Consider the following 22,785-nt stretch of genomic DNA (forward strand, 5'->3'; position numbering starts at 1 on the left):
CTCCATTTGCTCAGCTGCAGGAGGCTAAATGATTGGTCTCACTTGCAAATATTTTTCAATCCTATATCATGTGGCCTTCCCTATGTGCAAATACATGGACAGAAAGTAAATGAATTTATGATGTGAAGGAAGGATGGCCGACTTGGGTAAATCCAAGTCATGGTACTGTGCCAAACATAAGAACCTTGAGTCTGTGGTCATTTAGAGTTAGCATGATATATTTTTTACAAACAGTATTTTCTTGCACTGTGTCCATTCTGGGTGTCTCTTATTTTAGCAAGAGCTGTAGTGCAGGTCTCTTATTTTACACCAGGTGTAGTGTGGCCAATACAGTAGTAGTTGTTTCCAATGGCATTTGCTGTTGTCCCAGTGGATGTGAATTCTGTGTCACAAGAGATTTATCTGGGACATATTCCTCAGTACATTGAAGAGGACAGTGACAGTGTGCATATTTCGAAGCACAGCACAGCTGAGAGAGAGAGATGATTCAGGCCAATGGGTTGGACTGCGACGTGTATTATTCAGACTGTTATGAGTGCTTTGTGTTTGAGGATGGGGAAAATCAGGACATTTGGGTGTCCCTGTGACTTGACCTCAGGCTTTGGGCTATTTGTCTGTACAGAGGAAGACATAAGACATTAGAAACATGTTCCAGAAGAGGAAGAAGGCCTCTGGGCAAAAGATATTCTGTATTTCACCTAATTACCCAGAACTAGCAAATGGTAAATGAGGCCGGTGGTGTCAATAACATGTTAAATTAACCCAGGAAAGTTGTGACTACTTTTGAGGTGGGAATATTCTTTTTTTTTTTTTTTTATCATGACACCTGTTGCTCATAGGTACAAATCAAACGAAGAGTATGTGTATGTGCGAGGCCGTGGAAGAGGGAAGTATGTATGTGAGGAGTGTGGAATTCGCTGCAAGAAACCCAGCATGCTGAAGAAACACATTCGCACGCACACAGACGTCAGGCCATATGTCTGCAAGTACTGTAACTTTGCTTTTAAAACCAAAGGTAAGAGACAGTCAGCTCCTAGCTCCTCTGCTCAGTGTATTGACTTCATGGGGTGCTTGCAAAGGGGAAGGGAAGGCCTTCCCAGGCCTGGAAAACCCCATGAGGCAGAGGGAGGGGGATGAGGGAGTCTGAAATGGGCTGGAATTACCCAACAGGACCAGCCCTGAATCTGATGCGCATCCCGAGTCTGCTCCATCCTCTTGGTGTTTCTTAAAGGAGAAAATTGGAAGCACGGCTTTGCTGCCAGGGATTTGTGAACAAAACCACCCCAGAATGAGGACGAGCTCCCGGGTCCCTGGGCAAGCACCTGGAGACAGGCGTTGGGTGGCTTTGTACGCTCGTGCTCTCAAGATCGGTATTGGCGCTGCACATTTTCATCCTTGGCAGTTGCATGCAACTTCAGCATTTTCTACATCATATGAACAGACCTTTTCTCTAAAGACCTCCATCCCAGGTCATCTAGTCATTAGTGACCCACAGCCTCACTGCCTCCAGCTGTTCTTCACAAGCAGCCTCCATCATTGCCTCAGACCTTGTGCAAGTAGAACATGTCAGGGACATGCAAAACAGCATGTGAAAAAAATGAGTCTTTTCCCATGGACTTTGGGGAAAGTTGTCAAAAGTGCCAGAAGGGCCCAAATCCTTTGACCTCTCATAAGAGTCTGGCACCATGGCTTTCACAGTTCTGCTCTCCATCTTTGCTTGTATCGAGTCTTGCAATAAAGATGCTGAGTTTGGTGTCTCACTTATAGCTCGACATAAGTACAAAATGCCCATCGTCTCTAGCTCCATCCTTGCAAACCTCAGAAAATTGCAGAGCTGGCAGAGTTGATTTCTCAAGAATAGCATCCCAGAACCCCACTGTTACCCAAGAAAGAGGCACAGCAAAGACATGGGAGGAGGCCCTGTGTGCTGCATGGGCCATGTCATGCCCGCTGGCCCAGAAGTGCCATTGGTGGCCATGTCTGTGCCTCAGTGCTAAACAAGTGACCCTGCTGCTGGGTGAGTCACTGGGGCCATGCCTGGGGCTGGAGGTTAAGTTGTGGGGGATTTCTGGGTAACAACGTGTTGGGAATCAGCAAGTGTATGCGGACATGGGGAAGTGATACCATGTTTGAGGCCAAATTCTTGTCAGACAGAAGCAGCAGCAGATCCAAGCCATGGTTCTTCCTCTCCTTCCCCACCTGGAACTATCTCTGATCCATTTTCTTTCTCTTTCCCTCTTGCTTTGGTTCCTTCGTTCCAAGGTTTTCCTTTGAGAGGTGAATCTGTTCAACCTCTCCCATCACTTCACCTTGCTTTCCATCATGCTTCGTTAGGCCTTTGTTCAGGGTGATGAGATGAATCCATCCTTTCCACCATCTCTCTTGCTGCTTTGCTCTCCATCTCTGCTGCCTTGAAGCACACCTGCAAATAGATGCTTGCCTCCAAAGGATTTCCCTTCTTCAGCTTACTGGGGAAGGCAGCATGGGAATGCTTCTTTCCAAAATCAGTTTGCTCTGGGATTTCAATGCAAAACTGTCCATTTGCATACGGATGCATGAGGGGGGCAGAACTTACTGGGATGAGCGATTTTAGGGCAAATGGTTGCATGATGGTAACTTGGAATTGCATGAACATGGCTCCTTGTTGGAAGGGGGGGTGAGAGACAGAGCCCTGCAGGCACGCTCATACTGCACATAACTTTGCAGCACTTGGATAAAATCTGTTTGCTTTGCTGATGGGAGCATAAGGACCTTTGAAACTGTTATTGGAAAGCAAGGAAAAAAAATAATCCTTGTGTGCCGATAACATCATCAATTAAAGCCCAGTTGCAGAATTGTTGCAGTTGGTGATGGAGCCTGAAACAGAGGTCTGGTTTGCAGAACTAGAGGTTTCACAGCTTGTTTTGCAGACGTCTAGAAGAAGTTGGTTGGGGCCCTGATTCATTAGGATCCCCCTTCCTGGTGGGCAGTTTTGCAACCACAGTTAATTGCAGAATGGAGAAGCTGGAGCTCTTGCTACCGGATTGCACTTGCAAAAATATAAGCTGAGCTGAAGCTCTTTTAAAAATCAGCTTTCCAAGGTTAATTTTAGCGTCCAGTGTAAACTCAAGGGGAATATCTGTGGGGCTGTCTTCGTTTCGGCTGTGGTAGATCTCTCCAGCATGATCTAATGCTCGAAGCTCTCAAGTAGACTGGAAGCGGTTTAATGGTTTTTTTTTTATTATTATAATTTTAATGGGGATCTTTATCTGGTTAAAATGTGCCCCTCTCCCCCTTGAAATTCCATACTTGTGTTCCAAGAACTGGGAAAACTTTTTGCAAAAGAGTGAGCTTTCAGTATTTCCCCCTACTCACTAATTATGCTGTTTGTCTGCTTTTTGTGCATCTCTTTCATTGCAAGCAAAGCTGTTCCTCCGAGTTACGGAGCTGCAGGAAAATGGTTTTTTATTATTATTATAATTTTAAAGCAATTCCATGAGATTATTATTTTTTTCCCTGTTCACTCAGTTGATGGAAACAGCAGCCTTGGAAATTTGGTTTGTAATTTGGTTTGATTTTACATTTCTGGATGAGATATCAACGTGCCTCTTTAACGAGGTGTCTCTACCTCCACTCCGTAGCAATGCTCTCCTGTGAGGTTTGTTGCTGTGGCCTCAGAGAGGTTGTTTAATGCAGTTAAGCTGCTTCTTCACTGTTCTTCATGAGCCACCAACTGTCCCTGTGTCCTTGCCCTTTCCCTTCCATGGGTGACCCAGGGCTGGATCAATGCTAGCACTTGAATTTCCCACCCTGTGCACATATTGTCCCCTCCCACAGCTGTTGTTTGCTTTCAGACTCGCAGCATGTCTGGATTGCTTGATATTTCTTAAAATTTCTGGAAAAACCATGTGGAGCAGCAGACTGTATCCACGTCTTTGTGCAGAGGTCAGAACAGACAGAGAGCTCTGCATTCATGTAAGGAGTGTTGGCTGGAGATCCCCGTTTGACAGTCTGCTCCACTCCCAGCTCCCAGACGCCAGACTTCTCCATGTCCTCAGCCATAGCCCTTAATAAATTAGCTCTCAGTTCCTTAAATCAGCACACGACAGGCACTGGGGTTATTGAACGCGCTAATGTATTGAATGCGTTACCCCTCAGCCCTTAAAGGCCAGGTTATGGCTGCTCAGTTTATTATTATTACTGCTGTACAGACTCAGCGCTCTGCTAAGCTTCTCTGGAAACTCCAGAGCAGGTCCAACTGGCGGAATGTTCCACAAGAATTAATTCAGCTAAAGCAGGGCAGAGCCACGGCCGCGCTGCCAAGAATCCCCGCACCGACGCTGGGAACAGAGAAGGACCCATTGGTCCAAGCAGGAGGAAAAACACTGAGAAAAGGGCAAAAAATAAAAATACAAATGAAAGGAATGAAGGCTGGAAGTCAAATTCGAGTGAAATATTAGGCAGCTATTAAGCTCCCATGGGAAATGTGCTAATTCTCTTAATTTTAAAGCCCAGCCTCGGGACCTTTCTGGAAGATCAGTTAGCACAGGCTGATGACATGCTCCAGAAGATGGCTGGTATTTCATAGCCTGTATCCATGCAGGATGGATGCTCGATTCTCTCCTTTAATCTTTTAAGTCAGTATAAAAAGATAACAACACCATTTAAAACAAATTTAAACCTTTTGCCCAATAAATGATCCAAATTAAAGCTTTTCTTCTTTGGGATCCTCAGTGGGGGACATCATAGAATCATAGAATTATAGAATCATAGAATGGCTTGGGTTGAAAGGGACCTCAAGGATCATGAAGCTCCAACTCCCCACCACAGGCAGGGCCACCAACCTCCACATTTAATACCAGCCCAGGCTGCCCAGGGCCCCATCCAACCTGGCCTTGAACACCTCCAAGGACGGGGCACCCACAGCCTCTCTGGGCAATCATCTCCATACAGAGACCTGTGCACTATTTAAGTCACGCATAAACCCTACTTCAAGGGTTTATCTGGGATGAGGAGCACTGCCTATTGCTTATCCTCTGGGTGTGAACGTGTCTCACAGCAAAATGGGAGTTGCCAGTGATGGAGTAGCTGTTGCTCTCCTTCCATAATATTTTAAAGGAAGGATGTGAAAATAACTCAAGTCCTGGAAAGCAGTGTCAGTATCACAAAGTTGCCTTGGATGCCGAGGTCATGTTGTTGGGTATTTGTTGGAATTACTGTTTTTAAACTGTTCACATTTAATAGGAGAAACAGAAAGCACGGTGTGCGTCCAATGTGGACAAGTTAATTTTTTCCACAAATCTTAATGCTTCCGTCCCCTGATTTTTATTTTAACTCCAACACCTTTAAAATATTATAATAGATGTTCTGAAGAATTAATTTCCCTCTTTTAATTTAAATGGAAAATCACTTCTAGTCCCTCCTAAGCTGCTTTTGGAACAGCGCAGTTTTAGCTTTCTCAAAACAACACAAGCATTTAAGCTGCTTTAAGTCCAGAATAAGACCTCACAACAACAGAAGAGCTCAAGCAGCCAGCAGCACATAGTTGTACGCAGGCGTAAGAGAGAGCCCATCCCTGTGCTGCTCCAGTGCAGTATTGCTTAGGGTGGGGAGAGGCACCATTTGCACAGTTTCCTGAATTTATTTTGATACAATCAGCTGAGTTCAAATCTGGGAGCTCCTTCTGAACCTCAGTATCACCCACTTGCTTAGGATTGGGTTTGACTGTTCTGCAGCCTAAACCCAGCTCCCCTCTCTGCTGGTTTCCCTCTTGTTCCTTCAGTTATGTTTCCAGCTGTTTCCAAGGAAGCAGTGTTATTATTATTATTTTGTTTTAAGTTAGGAACCAGCACTCAGCAAGTCAACAAGTAGCTGAGTCTTTCCTTTTAGGATCCATGTCCAGCTCTTACTTGGGCAAAAGTGTTGATTTTACTGGAAATGTGCTGAAGGACATTTAATTGAAGGGTCCTAAAACACAAACTGCTGGAAGAACCCTGATAGGATAAATATTATCCTCCTCCAAATTGCTCCCAAGATGATAACTTTGCTTCTTGCTTTAAAGCTGCTTCCAGCTTTTAGCTTCCGTGAAATGACGCAAACGGAGCTCAGATGGGAGTCCATCCCCTGAGCCTCCCTTCCCATGAAGGCAAGCAGCTTTCCCAACACTGTGGGACTCTGTGCAGGAAAATGCCCCCATCTGGGGGGCTGCCACAGACAGCTCTGCACCCTCACCTTTCCCATTGGTGTGTGGACGTTGCCCATAGTAACCCAGCAAGGGTGAAAAGAGAGGGGAAGCGGAGTAGAAAGTAGTGGAAGGGGAATAGAAAGCAATACTTGCAATGAGCTGCATTTTGGGATTTGGCACACGTTCACTTGCACAGGGATTTTTAGTGGTTTTTTCTTGTTTTAGTGCCATTTTGCTGAAAGCATTACATCCCACTGAATAACTCATGCTTTTCCCTGACAAATCCAGATGTACGTACCACAGTGGATTTATGAGCTTGTCTGGGGGTGTGCTTGGTGGACCTCCCCAAGCCATGCTTCCCACCATTTCTGAGGTACCACAGCTTAGCCAGTTTCCCCAGCTCCCACCAAGCTCTTGCTGGGACCGATTTACTATGTGTGCCAACCAGTCAGATGCTTTGCTGTAGCACTGAGCAAAAATGGGTCATTTTTGGCAGCGCGATGCAATGCATGTCTTGATGGACAGGCAGCAGCAGGGTTTGATTGCAGCAGGCTGAGTCAGATTGTCTTTTTGGTAGTTAGGTCCAAAATTAAATTCCAGCTCCATGAGGTCAAAATTTTGAACTCATTGGATACTTCTTGGCACAACAGCTTTTCATTTACAAAAAATGGCCATTCACTGGAAGCAGAGGTGTCCGTGAGAATGCACTTTTGTCCCACTGAGTTGCTTTGGGCCCACAACAAAACTGGTCCGAATCAGAGAAAAAGCTCTGAGCCAACGTGGCTTCATCCTCACACCTGAGTGTTACACTGTGGGGCTAAGAGTATGTTGGCATGAAGTTTTAAAATAATAAATCCCACTTACTAGAGCTAAATTATTAAACACCCTTCTGGAGCAAGAATCATATCCTCATCCTAGATGGGTGCCAGATACACGAGGATATAGAGTCAGCCTTTGTCCCTTTTTCTTGGTCTTTCCTGTTGGAGCCATTCCATTTCATATAAAAAGGGCTAAATAAATAATTAGTGGGCTTGGTAGGTGGATGATTGTGGCACTCCTCTGAGCTGTGAGGGCATCACAGGTCCGGCTTATTTATTTATACTCACTGGAGCAGCATAAGAGGGGTTGGTGGAGGCTTCCCTGTGTCCCACCCAGCTCTGGCACTGGGTTACTCTGTAATGCAGGAGACAACCTTTCATTTTTTTCTTTCCTTTCCACCTATTTTCATTTTCCCCTCAACAGAGGTTCAGTGCTTCCCTGGTGGATAAGTAGGGTTAATAACTGTCTAATTAACCGGCCTGCAGTTTGGGAGTTAGGATTAGAGAGCTTTTCCCCAGCCGTGTGCCTGTGGGTTATCCCAGCTCAGGGCAGCAGGGAGCACCCCACATCCCATAACCCCCTTGCAGGGGCTGCTCTCCCCACCCCCAGCCCCAGGCAGCCTCATTAGTGTTCAGCAGGCTTGCTTATGATGCCCAAAGCTGGTGCACAGGATTTAGGAGTACCTGTGGCTCTGCTTTGGGAGCTGAGAGCTTTTCCCTACTGCTGCTTTGCTGCGTGGCAGCCCACCAGAGCCATCCTGTGCAGTTGTAGGGATGTGCATCTGCATTGCTTCACTCCACACAGCTTCACATGCATGCAATCTTGAGTAAGTGTGAGCATGCATCAAACTGCCTAGCAGCCAACCCCAGGCTCACTCTCCAGCCCAACAAACTGCTCCTCAGGATGGAAATGGCATTTCCCAGCCGACTGCACTAATTACTTTTATCTGCAGTTGTATCCAGCTGTTCAGGCAGAGGCAGGCGAGGCTCTGTTCCAGAGTGGGCTGCTTTTTGTCCCCATTGCTGGCATCTGGAGTGCTCATTTTGGTAGCACTGCTGTGCCCCAGGCAAGTCCCAAAGCTGGGACAGCGTGAGAGGTGTTACCCACTGCGCTGCACTGGGGAGCATCTTCCTTGTCTCTGCTTTCCTACAATTGTTCTCTGTTGCACCATCACTGACAGCAATCCAGGACCTTTCTTCCCCACTAAAACCAGTGCATATCCCTGGTGGCTCATCAGGTGTTTAGCCTTGCAACCTGGGATACCTGCCCTGGATAGTGGCCTGGGAATAGTCTGAGAATCTCCTTATCTGGTACAGAGCCAAATTATTAATATGCTACTGATGAGCTTGCAAAAAAAAAAAAAAAAAAAAAAAAAAAGTTCAAAAAAGCCATGTTGACCAAAATGTGTTTTCTGCTTCCTTTCAGGGAATCTGACTAAGCATATGAAGTCAAAAGCCCACAGCAAAAAATGTCAGGAGATGGGCGTGTTGGTATCTTCACTGGTGGATCTGGAAGCCGAAGAAGGTAAAATCCTTTACAGTCATATATGACTTTTGCCTCTGAGAAAGGGTAGTTCCCATTCAAGCAGAAGATGTGGGGTGGTTTTGCTCCTTCCAGCTGTGCATGGGGCTGTAACCTCTCCCTGTGCTGCTGCAAGCATGGCGCTGTGGCTGATGGTTAAGAGATCAGTCCTGGCCCCCTCGTTAGGATCTGGAGCTGCAGTGCTAAGTGTGAGCAGATGCTCATGCTGCTGCCCTGATGGTTCTGCTAAGGAGATGCCCCTCTGCAATATGGAAAGGAGCTCCAGGGAATGATGTTTCCATCAGGATCATCTTGGAATGATAGAACATTAAGGTTGGAAAAGACCACTGAGATCATCTAGTCCAACCCATTACCACCATGCCCACTAAACCCTGTTCCCGAGTGCCACATCTTCCAATAACCTGCCCATCTGACTGGATGGATGACCTCAAAACACTCCAAATAACCAGTGCAGACCCAGGGGACTCTGACTGACTGGAGCAAACCTGGGCAGTGTCTGGATGCTACTGCGTGCATCAATAAACCAGGATGGGGACAGCTGCTTATCTCATCCCCAGGTCATTGCCATGTGTAGGATAAAGGTGAGCCACTCTAAAATGACTTGGACGTTTCTCAGCAGAGAAAAGAGCTGGCAGAACCAAAATAGCATGATGCTTTGACATTTGCCGGCATTATTCTGAATGCTTTACAAGATACATTTACCCTGACTCACCTGCTCATTTCTTTCATCTGCTTCTGAGTGAACACAAAGTCTGTCCAAGGGTCTCTAACCCAGGAGCCTGCCTGTGCCATGAGAAGCACACGTGATTCTCTCATTTAGTAATTTCTGCCCAGGATTACACTGGGATGTGCAGCTGAATTCCCCTGAACTCATCCCAAAATGCAGCCCTGCAGGGAGGCTGGCCAACACTGGGCAGGAGCGAGGTGGCCATGAGCACTTCTGCCTCGTTGAGAAGCATTGAAGGAAAGCTGAGGAAGGTCTCCAGAAGAACATGGGGAAGTCTCATGTGTCTGAGCCAGAAAAACAACTTTTTTACTCCGATTATTGGAGGCTGTGGTCATACAGCTGCAAAAGGTCAGGCTACCCCCATTCTTTCCCTCCCATCTCACCCCAAATCATTCAGGTATCCCAGTCCCTGGGATCTGCTCTGCCGCCTCCCGACAACGGGTTAACAGGAGCTCCATAAGGCACGCAGCACCACGGTTATTTTTATAAAGTGAGCATCAGCTGAGCGAGTTCTGGAGACGGTGCTGGGAGCCAGGGAATGTTAACTCGGCAGGAACAACAAACAGCGCTTATCACCCCGCTCCCCTGCCGAGGTCGAGTCCATCCGAAGCTTTGTTGGGAAAGGGGCTGGTTCCTGGGATGTGGCACTGCCACACGCCTCCTCATTTGTGGGTAATTAAAAGTCATTAAGTGAGGTCCTGCAGTGGGAACTGTGTTGGCCCATGTGCTTTGTCCCCAGGTTGGTTCATTAAGCAGTCTTGGGGCCGTTTGCATGCAGTCATCCCAAAGTAAGCTGCAGGTCCCCGGACGACCCCAGTTCAGGCCATCTGTGCACCTCCCAAAAACTATCAAAGCAATGGCATCAGGGTGGCACCCTCAGCTCACCAGCCAGGATCTGGGGCTGGCACAGCACAGTTACACCAGCCCAAGCCCCCATGGGCTCCTGGTGTAGCAGCACTGCACCCTCAGGTCTGATTCGGGCTGGATGCAGTCCTGGGTGGCCAGGGGATGAGGATGTGGGGGAAACAAAGTGCCCTATTACACTTCCACTGGCATTTCCAGAGACTCCCATAGTGCCTTTCCCATCTTCTGTATCTCCTTTGCCCCCCGTTTACCTTCTTAAAGCTATCTCATTCATGCAGCCAACAGCATGCTGCCATGCTTCAAGGGGTGGTTCCCTTCCTGTTGAAATTTCCAGGCTCTTGGCTTTGACCCAACTCTTTGGTGCAACCTTTTGGCCGGACTGAGACACACTGTGCTTAGCTGTGGCCTTTCTGCAGGAAGACATGGCCAAAAGGGAACCTGGCTGGGGATTCCATGGAAGCTGTCCTAAAGGAGAGCTTTTTGTCCTCCACGACCCCCAGGCCCTTCTCTGCAGGGCTGCTCTCAGTGAGTTCTTCTCCCAGTTCCTTTCCCAGTTCACAGAATCATAGAATGGCTTGAGTTGGAAGGGACCTCAAAGATCATTTGGTTCTAATACGTTTCCAAATTCTCCCGTTCTTCCAAATTCTTTTCCCAGTTCTTCCAGTTCTTCTCCCATCCAGGTAGGGAAAGAGAAAAGAGGCTCCTGAAGTGTAGGAAAAAGGAAAAAGTCTTTTACAGTGAGGGTGGTGAGGCACTGGAACAGGTTGCCCAGAGATGTAGTGGATGCCCCATCACTGAAGGCTAGATCAGATCCTGGGCAACCTCATGGAGCTGTGTGTATCCATATTCATTGCAGGGGAGTTGGACTAGATGACTTTTAAAGGTCCCTTCCAACTCTAAGGATTCTTTGATTCTATGATTCTAAGTGTTGATTGTGTGAGCCTGAAAAGCAGCTGTTATTTTAAACCTTTCCATTATAGTCAATTAGAACTAATGAATCAATCACTGGAGCGTCACTTTTGAAAACCTGCAGATCAGAAGTCCTATTTCAGTTGTGAGGACAGAGCTGTAGGGGCTCACTGTGCGAGTTGGGGGATGCTTTGTTCCTCATTTCCTTCAGCCATTCCCCCCAGGCTCACCAAGGGACAATGGCATATAGGGTCAGATGAGGAGGATGCTCTCAGCCTTCGGCCTCACTCATAGAAAAGAGATGTAAAGCTGAGAGCTCAACAAAGGCTGGAACCATCTGCTTGAGGATGTGATTTTTTGGCCCTCATCAAATCACTGGTCCCCAGTGGCACATGGATACCAACAAGGAGAGATCCTGTGGAGGGACGGGAGCCCACGAGCTCCAGGACAGGGCTCCTTGCCTTGTTGCTGTTGGCTGCACAGCAGCTTGCTGGAATGCATTGCACTGTCTGGACTTCATTGCATTATGCAAGAAACCCGCATAATTTTAGAATTACAAAAATATACAGTCCCCGTTTCCTCCCATTGATGGAGACCATTCGTGTTTGTGTAAAGGGGACCATCTGCCAGGAAGGAATGCAGAAAGGTGAAAGCAGAAGGCACAGTGTCAGCGGAGCGTTTCCATTCTCTCCTCCCATCTTCTTTCTCACCTGATTTAATCTAACGCCGAACCCTTGCTGAAATTTCAAATATTCGGGAGGCCCTTTGCTCACAAATGCCAAGCAAATCCTAAATAAAACAGCTGAGAGGAAAGTCAGAAAATCATGTTTGGTACTGTAATTGTTGGAGGTGTGTGGATGGATGAGAAAAGAGCAGAGGGATGACAGAGCAGCGAGTGAGGAATCGGAGATTGCAGCTGCGTTGCAGTGTGGTGGGTTGGAGATCGCCTTCCCATGTGGGCTCAGAGCAGAGCCTGCTGCTGAGGAGTTTAATTAAAAAAGTAAAAATGTGCCACAGCCCAGCCCAGGAACGAGTGCTGTGCTCCCCTCTGGGGGCATGCGGGGAGGGAACAGCCGTCCCTGCAGCTCCCTGGATTATTTTCAGCTTGAGCCGTATTTCACTTGATTGTTTTGCTTTCTATTTAAGGGGCAGGGGAAAGAAGGGGGTGTGACTATAAAAGGAGATTGGAGCATAATTCTTCACTGTTGCATTGGTTTGGCTTGGTGTGACCGCACCAGATTTGTGCAATACCGCGAGGGTAACGCAGATGTAATGAAACAGCATGCAGAGCCCTCCATGCCATCAGTGGGGCAGTTTTTCCCTCCCTCTCTGTGCTCTCCTGATGTGCCCTTGCTCTCCCTAGCCGTTCAGCAGGATGTTTTTCTGCTGCAGAAATCCATGTCTGAGCTCTCTATGGAGCCTGCGATGATCCCGCAGCACCGTCCCTTTGGGATGCCCCATGGCTCTCTGAGCTGTTTCCCCCCTGTGGGAAATGCAAACAACACCCCAGCGCAGAGCTGGCTTCGCGTTTCCCTCAGCCTGTCCTTCTGACCTTGCTGTCTGCTCAACTGAGGCCAAAACAAGGAGACCACACAGGAGACGGCAGCAGGGCTGGGGCTGTCCATCCCCATGCCTGTGGATGTCGACCCCACAGACCAGGACAGTGATAGCTCATAGCTCTGGTACTGAGCTGCCTTCCCTTTACAGGCAAGAAGTATGCACGGGAGAATGAGCCTTTTTGGAATAATATTTGTTCTGAAGTCAGCTCCTCTGGGAGTTTGCACATAGCCCAGCGCTGGATCCTGGGCCCAGCAAACCCCATCGTTATACAAGCATTGCACAATGCTCTTGGTGGAGAGCTGCTAAATGCATGTCTTGTTCCACTGATATCTGAGGGTTGCCAAATACTTTGTGAGCATTTACCAGTAAGGCCCTGTTATTCAAAGTAAGCTGAATTAGGCATTTATCCACAGATCTGAGGGACTTCTCCCTGTGTGGCCGTGTTCCTCCTGCAAGCCACCAGGTGTGGTCCAGCTCTGCGCTGATTCCCTGGAGCCTCCCCTTGGCTCGTTCTGCTCATGGCAGCCCTACATGGAAAACTTCAGTTTGGAGGAGAGCAGCATCTTATGCTGAAGAGGGGGAGGGGAGGGGAGGGGGAAGATAAGAAGCCAGAAGTGCTGCAATTAGTGCAAGTGTCAAAGCAACATTTCCCTTGCACAGCTGGGAAGCAAGCATGCCTCAGCAGCACAGCACCCATCTTCTTGGTGCCTGGCGTTAGCACGGTTTGAGAAAGTGGTGTTTTATGGGCCCCTCCAGAGCAGTGGGGACTTGTGGAAAGCCTCTATCAGTGCCATTTTGTTGAGCTATAGTGACATCCAGTGGCTGTTCCCAGTGGACCTTTGCAGGCTGAGTTTTGCTTTATCCAGCCCTGCTGCACATCTGGCATGGGAAATGCAGGTTTTCTCTGTGCAGTGCAGAGGGTGAGCCAGCAGCTTGGTATTGATCTCATAAAGCTTCTCCTGGCTCTTTGAGTAGAAGAGATCTACTCTATGGGCTATGGGATACTCTATGGGATACTCTATTTTAAATTCTTCACAATTTGTTTTCTTAAATATTCCATGGTTTACAATCTCTTATTACCAAAGCATCCCAAACATGTCTGCACTATAGCTAGATTTGACCAAAATAAGGGGAAAACCACCGAGATTCTTTCTTTTTTAATTAAAGCCCTGTCTTGCTAATATTTAAATGTCATATAATTTAGACAGGACAGGCCTGACATGTTGGCTACCTGCGTTTTGGCAGCTCTAGAAGTTTTGTGGGGACCACTACAACAAACAGTGGTAAAAAGCACATCAAAGGATGATGGTGCTGCTGATCTCCATGTCTAGTAAGACCTTTCTTAGTGTTCCTGAAGGAGCAGAGGCTGTGTGATGGTGTACAGCAGTAGCAGGGGCTGATGGCAGAGTGCTGGCAGAGCAATGGTTGGAACGAAAATTTGAGCAAAGCAGTGGTGGGATTCCAATGGTGGGATTTGTGGGTTCAAGGCAATGAAACCACCAGGGGGAGAGCTGGAACAGAGGACAAGGCTGAAGTATGAGGCAACTAATCTAGGAAATAACTGGGTCTTCCTTCCTCTTGTCCCGTGAGATCTTTGGAGCAGGTTTAGCACAAACCCATCCTCTGTTTGTGTCTTACACTTCTTGTTTTGTGTTTGTCCGTCTTGCAGGAACCAGTGAAGACCTATTCCAGGACTCTGAGGGGCGGGAGGGATCTGAGCCTATTGAGGAACACCAGTTTTCAGACCTAGAGGAATCTGATGATGATGATGACAACGAGGATGATGAAGACGAGGAGGAAGAGGAGAGCCAAGATGAACCACCTTTAAAGCTGCCGGAAGCCAAACACCCCACCCCACTGATGCACTCTTCAGGTGGCTCTCCGACTTCTCAAGAGGAAGGCACAGAAACAGCATCGTCCTTAGCCCAAGAAACTGCTTCCAGCAGCCAGAAAGTCGGTGAAGGCCAGCAGGGCTCCTCCTGTGGGCTGGAAACCAGGTGGTCAGCAGACAGCAGCGACATCGCCGTGTGCCACAGCATCCTGAGTCTCCACAGACCAGCTCTGACTTCCACCGAACAATTGGCTTCTGCTGAAAGAGAGTCTGTCACCAGGCCACCCATGTCCCTAGCCATGGAACTGTCAGCCTCAAAAGACACCTCCCCAAGGAAAAGGTGGTCTCCGAGCCAGGACTCCAGCAGAGCTGGCGGCAGCAGCAGACCAATGCTAGCGAGAAAGCATCTGTTAACCAAAAATGAAACTTCACCCAAACGGTTTTCACCCACCGGGGAGATGTCTCCTCTGAGGTGCCTGTCCCCAGGGAGAGGGCTGTCCCCGTGCCCACGTGTCTCTCCCAGGAGGGAGGCATCCCCGCTGCGGTGCGTGTCGCCGAGGCTCGAGCTGTCACCCAGCAGGCATCTGTCCCCCAGGAGAGAGCTGTCCCCCAGAGCGTACCTTCCTCCAGAAGGAGAGGCCTCATCTCCCAGCAGAGAGATGCCATCGGGCAGGTATTTATCGCTGAAGAAAACCTTGCCCCCGAGCTGCTCGGAGGCACCCAGGTACCCATCCCCTGGCAAGGAGGACGCGCCTGGGACAAGCAGATCGGCAGCAGATGACAAAATTCAAAGCTCATATCAAGCCCAGCATGGAATATTATCTTCGATGCCTCTACCTCACAGGTTCTTTGGCAAAAATGTACAGCTCTATGAATCCAAGCTGGTAAGTCCAAGCCCCCTCTTTCCCCTTATTATGTGCTGTGTTGTGATTTTAATCAAGCGTTGCAATGCAGAAGTGCAAAGTGACTGTAAACGTATACAGGGAAAAGTGAGAGTGAGCAGCAAAGGGTTTGCATCTGTTGGTCTGCCCATCTCAGCTGAGGGGAAATATAGTTGTCTCCTCTTCAACCCAATGCAGCTCTCCCTGACCCAACCCATTCTTGCTTTTCCTTCTGAGATAAGCAGTAAGGATGTGCGCTTAATAGAACTTGTCAAAGTTTTGCAGAGATCTTTTCCCTGGGAGTTTCAGGCCCATTTCTTAGATTTCACTAGCTAAAGTGAAACTCTACCCATTTTTCTATTGTCAGTGTCCTGAACCAGATTTGGACTAGCCAAGGGTCTCTCACACCTTGATGCTTTCTCCTGGGCTATGTACGCATGCAGCCCACAGTTAGATTAACTGCTGAGGAATGTTGGTTTGGACATCTCTGCTTTTATCTCGCCTCTCCAGCACAGAGAGGTTCTTCCCACTGCATCCAGAATATCATTTAATGTCTCTGTTGGACATATCAAATCCTATGGGTAAAGGAAAATTGCCTGTTCCTCCCACTGCTACAGGCAAATTAGACATTGGGTCTGGTGGAGCGCTGAGAGGTCTCCTATTCCTGCTGAGGTGCCTGGCTCTCCTGTAGTGTGTGCTGATGAACATGAGATCCAGCCCTGGAGGACCCATCACACAGATGCTGACTCAAGCGTTCCCCAGAAAAGCCCCGTTGCACCATTTGCCTTTCTGTCATGTCCACACAGTGAATCATCTCTTGGTGCTGCCTCCCTTCTGTTTCCCTCTATGAGTGTTTGCCTTACTTTCCCGGAGACCATCGATTTTTTTAGGCCCAAATTTTTGTCCACTTGAATTTCCCTCAGTTCTCAACTGCCTTTTGGGGTGAACCTCAGGGCTGTAAAGACCCCATTCCTTCTGTTCTGAAACATCTGTTAGGAAAACTACCCACTGGTGTCCTCTAAGCTCCCTAGTGCCCAAAGGAGGCAGTAGCACCTATTCCTGCTTACCTGCCCACTCCCACTTTTTTACTTACACTAACTTACCTTTCTGCTCATTGTCCTGCTCCTTTCAGAGCTGGGTTCTTCAGATCCCCAAATGGACCCCTGTGCTCCAAACTAGTGTCCTTTGTGGGAATGGTGTTCATCATTTAAAAACATAAAAACGATCTTAGCTGGGGCATAAGGCTTTTGTCCAGATCTGAGCATCAGGTCTCACTGTGGCTGTGCCTCTTCCCAAAGGCTCCTGCAACAGGTCATCTCTCCCCTTGGTAGCTGTTGTACCAGGGGGATTTGCTTGGGGTTTCCCAGCATCCCTACAGCAGTTCTGCCAAAACTTTGTGTGGATAAGTGTCACTGAGCAGGCACTGGGGCTGGTAAATGCTGACTAACTCATTGCTACCTTCTGTGGCTCTTGTTTCCTTTCTTCCTTTCTCTTTTGCTGCCTTCCTCTGCTGCCTTATCACAGAGATTCAGCTTGCAGGTCAGACAGTTTTCCATAGCTCCACAAAGGATTCCTCCAGTGAATCCTCAAATCCCATAACCCCATCTTTACAGAAAATTTATTTCATTTTCTGTAGCTTCCTCTTCCAGGGAGTCCTGTTTAGGGGTTTAGTTATAACCTCATCACTAATTAATCCATTTCTGTTTAGCCACATATCTCTCCATGATGTACATTAGGAAACTATGTGAAGCACCGGTCGGAGAAAAAGGAAAAGGTAAATTGGTAGGGTGCTAGCCTTGATTTCTGCAGACCACACCATGAGGGTGGTGGTGGGGACTGTTGATGGGAGTGCTTTGTGCCAGACCAGAGTTAATGCTCTCAGTGCAAAATATCCTTGCGATTAGCAGCTGTGAGAATGTAACACTGTTTTAAGGATATACATTAAAAATGGATAACAATGGTTTGGGCACTGAAGTAATTCATGTGCTGATGGAATGCAAGGATGCAGGGAGTGTTAATGTCTTCTGGTGGGATTTTGGAGGTGACTGATAATGACCGAACTACTGGGCCTGTGCCTCAACAGGCTGTGTGCCCGCTTGTACACCGAAGGCAAACACTGTGGGTTGTCTTGCTCCTTACCTTAAGGGTTTGGGAGCCCAATCCATCCTGGATTGATAGATCTCTTTCCAAATTAGAATAAAATGCGCGTAGAATCAATCCTTATAATGAGCGTTAATGATGCTAGTGCTGTACCTTATGCATTGCTCTGATCCGGCCGTTTCTTTTTCCCCATCTGGTGCAGAAGATAGAACCCAGGAGCCCTCCACGCTCACCCGGCACCATGCAGCCCATCTGCTTCAGACCCTTGCAGGCACCTCACGAACTTCACACCCACAGCCGAGGAGAAGAGAATGTCTTCAGCCACCTTCCACTGCACTCGCAGCAGCTCGCAAGGACCCCGTACCCCATGATTCCCATCGGGGGCATCCAGATGGTCCAGGCCAGGCCAAGCACCCACCCCAGCTCCGTAATGTCCCTGCCAGGGGGACACTTTTCACCTGGTGGCAGTAGCTTTGAGGAGCCATGGGTGCCACGGGAGCCTTCATCTGCATCTGTCTCCCCGGTGGCAAAAGTTTCCAAATACACGCTGTCCCCAGAGCCTACAAGCAGTGAGTGCTTGGAGGAGAAAATGAGGACTAGTGAGCTTAAGCAAAAGCCAGACCCGGAGGAATACAGGGTAAAAGTGTTTGCTGAGCCCAGCCCTGCGGAGCAACCGGGCCGCTCGGCATCCCCAGCCAACCCCAGCACCACCCGCCAGCCCTCTCCAAAGCCTTCGACGAGTGGGGATGACCCCTTGACTAACCCGGGCGAGAAGCAATGTGGCAGCTCGAGCAGCCCTTTGGAATCACCACACTGCACTTTCACCTCCGAGCTCCCATCCCCACCACCGCCCCGCAGCCTGCAGCCCTCTGGAGAGCCCCACAGAGCCCCCAGGAGTCCCCGTGCAGAGCCCACAGGCGTAGGTCACGCTCAGACAGAGGCGGACGACAGCACGGGCAGTGCTTAAGTCCCTGCCATCTGTTCCACCTTTAGGCTTCCTATGTAAAATCAACAGACATTTTCAACACTATTTCCTTTAGTATAATCATCGCTATACGAAGCACTCTAGTGAATGACCAAACCCATGGAAGTTTCCTGGTTTTCTTTGTCCCGGTCTGGTATTATCTCCACATGTATGCAGTTACTTGTGCCTTTTTCTATACCTTTTGTTGCTTGAAATGTACAAAAATGTTTGAGGCTGTGAATATTTTTTTAGAGTTTTTTGGAAAGGGGTTTGTTAGACCTTGTCTTTTTTGCCATTGAGGTGTGCGTTCTTATGGGCCTGAGAGATGCAGAAAGGAAAGGGTTAAGCATTTTAAGAGGAAGAAGATGCACTGAAAACAAAAACAAAAAGAAAAGAAAAACTTTTTTTTTAATATTGATTCAATGATTAAAAAGAAAACCAAACCCTTGCTCCTGTGTACAGAAGTTTATGATTCGTATTTATTACATGCTTTATTTAATTCTCGCAAAGTGCTTGTTGTTTTTTTTTTTCTCGCATCCCTCTGATTGCCTATGGTTGTGCTTTAAACACTTGAGACTGCTTTACATTTGAGAAACGTGTTTACCCTGAACTTGTAAATGAAGCTAGCACTTCCTCGAGGAGGGGGAGGCTGTTCGCAGCGAGAGAAATTGTCGCTCCAAGAGAAAAGCTCATCGTGAACATCTCTCCCTCCTGCAGAACATCAAAGCACTTTTTTTTATTCTTAAAAAAAAAAAAAAAAAAAAAAAGGGACACACACAAAGATATAAGTTCTTCAAAGATTTACCTGCAAGAAGGTAGGAATGTATCGAATGTAGCCCAGTGCTGGGCTTCATCCCTCCATCCCCATAGCTGTGCCCAGAGCCCTCTCCATGGTCCTGGAGCCCCTCTACCCCTGGCTCTAAGGGAGGCTCTCACCCCGCAGCCATTTCTCCTCCCTGGTTTTTAGGTGGTGGACGAACTGCTCCATCCCATCCCGCGGGTTTGAACCTTGAGCTTTAGGGATGCTGGAGGAGTCTGTGCTCTGCTTGGTGACTCTGTGCTCTGTTTTCTTTGTATTTATTTATTTAAGCAGAACATCTCCATGTCGCCCTCATTGAGCAGATGGGCCCTTTTGGGGTATTTTGGAAGGAAAAGTTACAGTGCTGAGTGCTTTGCAGTCAGCATGTTCTGCATGCATGGTGACTTTTCCAAGAGCGGACTTTCCCCTCTGAGCTCCCGTGGCAAAGCAGTGGCCCCACTACCCTCAGATACCAAATACAGAGACCGACAGAGTAGCTCCGTCCATGCGCTTTGAACCATGGCCATTGGGTATGTGGCTGCCCCAGTGGACAGCAGAGGGTTATCAGAAGGTTTTCTGATCTATGAAATCTGTACAGACCCCTTTTTTTTTTTCTTTTTCAAATTTTAACAGCAACAAAAAAAAAAAAAAAAAAAAGGAAAAAAAAAGAGAGAGAGAGAGAAGATGAAATAAATATTTAACCAGTGGATCAGTTCTATCTTCTTTCAGAGCTGTTCCAGTTTATCGGGTACGTAATACACTTTTTAAAAAAAAAAGTTTAAAAAAATACCAAAAAAAAAGAAGAAAAAAGAAAAAAAGAAATAAGAAAAGACCGTGAATGAAAACATATTTCCTTGCCAGACTTGATGAGCTACGAACTGTTCCCATTTCATGGGCAAATACTATAGATTTTTTTAATGATCTGTGACTTTTTTTTTTCTAATTATTTTTATTTTTTGCTTTTCTTGTAAAGGGAGTTAAGTACTAAAGAAGATATCCTGGAAATAGCATTAAGGCTGTGACGCTGACCAAAACAATGTCCAGAAAGAACCCATGTCTACCTTAATAAGCACTTTTATCGAGTTCCTCTTTCTTCCATCTCCCTGGCCCCAAGCCTGATCCTGCTCCCATATTCAGTCAAATCTCATGGCAGAAGCCAAGGCTGCAAACCCAGTTCAGCCCAGTGCCTCTGCTCAATAGAACCTTAGGCACCAGCTTCAATCCCTCCTGCCCATTGGAACAACACTGAAGTGTGATGTGTTGTGTGTGCATCCCTGACCCTAACCCTAACCCTAATCCTAACCCTAATTCTACCCCAAATTCAGCACTGGGTTCAGATTTCCTGGCTTTTGCCACCTTTTTCTGCCTTGTCACACTCTTAACATTATTCCAAGGTAGCTTTTTGTAATTTTTTTTTAAATATATACATACATATATATATATAGCAACTGTACATAAAGAAAAACAATGCAGCAGTTGTGCACTTGGCATCCTGGTTTCATTTGGTGCATTTGACATGAGCTTTGGGCTAGATCAAATTTGCTCAGCTTTCTGTAATTGTATTATAATCCTTGACCTGTTGGCACTTGGCACGGATGTGGGTTTTTTCTTCCTTCTGTCATTCTGAACAGAAGAAAAAGAAAAACAAAACAAAACCTTACAAAACCCAGAAACCTCTCAGCACATTTTTGTTGGTGGTGGTTTTTTTTTTTGTTTTGTTTTGTTGTTGTGGCTTTTTTTTTATGATTATGGCTTCTTTAAAGCTTTTCCAGAAGCTCCAGATGAGTTCTGCATCCCAGCTGCAGAGCATCCCAGCTGCCTGTGGCTAAAAACCAGGGTGAGGAGGTGCAGGGGCTGTGCAGCAGCAGTGCTCCATAGGTTGTGCCCTGCAGCCACAGAGCGGGTGCATGCCGGGACAGCCAAAAACTCAGGGGCAAGGTGAACAATCTCAGCCTGGTCCTGCTGCCCAGCGGGCACGGTGGGGAGGCTTTGGCTGGGGTGACATGGTGCTTCATGCGATACCTAACGGGCGCAATATGGCCTATTGTAGGCAAAAAGAATCACAAAAAAAAAAAAAAAAAAAAATCAAAATGATATTTAAGGGCTACTAATCCCGCCGACAGCTCAGAGCTCTGCGGGAAGGGCACCAGCATCTCCGCCTGCGGGCAGGGCAGCATCCCGGAACTGCCCCGTCACAATGGGGGGACTCTGAGCACTCCGGGTGCCCCCAGTGCCTCGCACCCATGTGCGTTGGCACCTTACTGCACCTTACTGCAGGTCTGGAGCCCCCTGTTCCTGCTGTTTCCTACCTGGAGCACCTGCTGTCCCTGCTGGCTATTTCCTACCACTGTCTTCTTGCTGGGTGAAAGCTTTTTGCAAACCACAGTTTTTCACCTCACTCTGGGTATCCCCTCTGTCTGCAAAATGACGATGAGAAATTTAGATTTGCTTTCCAATGGGTGAGTTGGTTTCTGTGCAGGCACTTTGCAGAGGCAGGGAGCAGCGCTATTTCTAAGAGAAAGTATTAGTCACACAAGTAGGCAAATGAAAAACCAAAGCTCAACCCTTGCTTTCCATCAGCAGGTGGAAATAAGCCCTCCTGCTTTCCATCTGACAGAGCTCCTTAGTGCACAGCCAGGTGTCCCCGTACCCGAGTGCGTTGCTCAATGGCAAACTTTTGGTCTTGCCTCCAAAAAATGATTTTGCAAGGAGATCTTGTCCCATAGCCTCAAGTAACTTCTTAAGGCCTTTTTGTTGAGTATCCAGAGTCAACAAAGCACTCCTACGGGGACTTGTGCTGAAGCACTCCACAAATTCCCATAACGTCCTTTTGCTCAGAGCCCCCCCAAATGGCCCCGTCTTTGGAGGCAGCTCTTTGCCACCTCTGACTACTCACAAGTTGTTGGCTGGGCACCCAGGGAACGCAGCAGGAAACCCTTATGGTTGTGATGGAGTGACCATGACGTTATGGTGCATGGCTGGGGAACGCATTTCAACACTTTCTTCTTAAGGGTGCCTGTGAGGTCTCACTGCTGGTGGTGACAAACGCACCCCCTCTCTCCATCTCTGTGTTCATTGGGCTCCACTGGTTGGGTTTCTCTGAAGCCAGCACTCACTTCTACCTGGTTTTTGTTTCCAACCCACAAAAACAGCACCTGAACAAGCAATATACGTGGTAACGTGGAAATCATTACAGTTATTCCATGCAAAATCCTAAAGAATTTGATCTAGCCCTGTTCTGTGTTCTTGCAGTATCACTGCTTACGTGGGTTCATCATGTGCTTCTCTTTTTTTCTTTCTTTTTCCCCCGTATTTTCATCTGTTGCACAGTATTTACAAATAAAACCATATTGTAAATTATTTACAAAAAAAAAGGAAAATAATAATAATAAAAAAATAAATCAGTCCTGATGGCATAAGACCAATCTGTTTTCATTACTGAGATATGATGGCACTTACGATCACTTTAGTAAATGTAATGTAAAAATAATAATAATAATAATAATAATGATAATAATAATGTGTACGCAAATTTAATATACATGGTCTCATGTAAGATAAATATTTGCCTTTTTTTCTAAAAGGTGTATGTATTCTGTAAGTGGAATAGTCTGTAGAAAGTTTCT

The 22,785-nt window shown here is 47.3% G+C and overlaps 1 protein-coding gene across 8 annotated transcripts in view; it reads left to right on the plus strand.

The window, feature by feature from the left end:
• The window catches only part of HIVEP3 (HIVEP zinc finger 3), a 217,171-nt gene extending 194,633 nt beyond the window's left edge, over positions 1–22,538 (plus strand). For 7 of the 8 annotated variants that reach the window (XM_004947684.5, XM_004947682.5, XM_040651959.2 and 4 more), the window contains 4 exons: positions 840–1,015; positions 8,408–8,506; positions 14,254–15,299; positions 17,599–22,538. In XM_004947684.5, the coding sequence (XP_004947741.1) occupies positions 840–1,015; positions 8,408–8,506; positions 14,254–15,299; positions 17,599–18,363 (2,086 nt within the window). In that variant the 3' untranslated portion in view covers positions 18,364–22,538. Of the gene's footprint in view, positions 1–839; positions 1,016–8,407; positions 8,507–14,253; positions 15,300–17,004; positions 17,071–17,598 lie in introns of all 8 variants that reach the window. The other variant, XM_046903648.1, reaches the window with a different exon arrangement.
• Positions 22,539–22,785: the final 247 nt, after the last annotated feature.

Source organism: Gallus gallus, chromosome 23, assembly GCF_016699485.2.
Source record: "Gallus gallus isolate bGalGal1 chromosome 23, bGalGal1.mat.broiler.GRCg7b, whole genome shotgun sequence".
In the NCBI taxonomy this organism is placed as follows: Eukaryota; Metazoa; Chordata; class Aves; order Galliformes; family Phasianidae; genus Gallus; species Gallus gallus.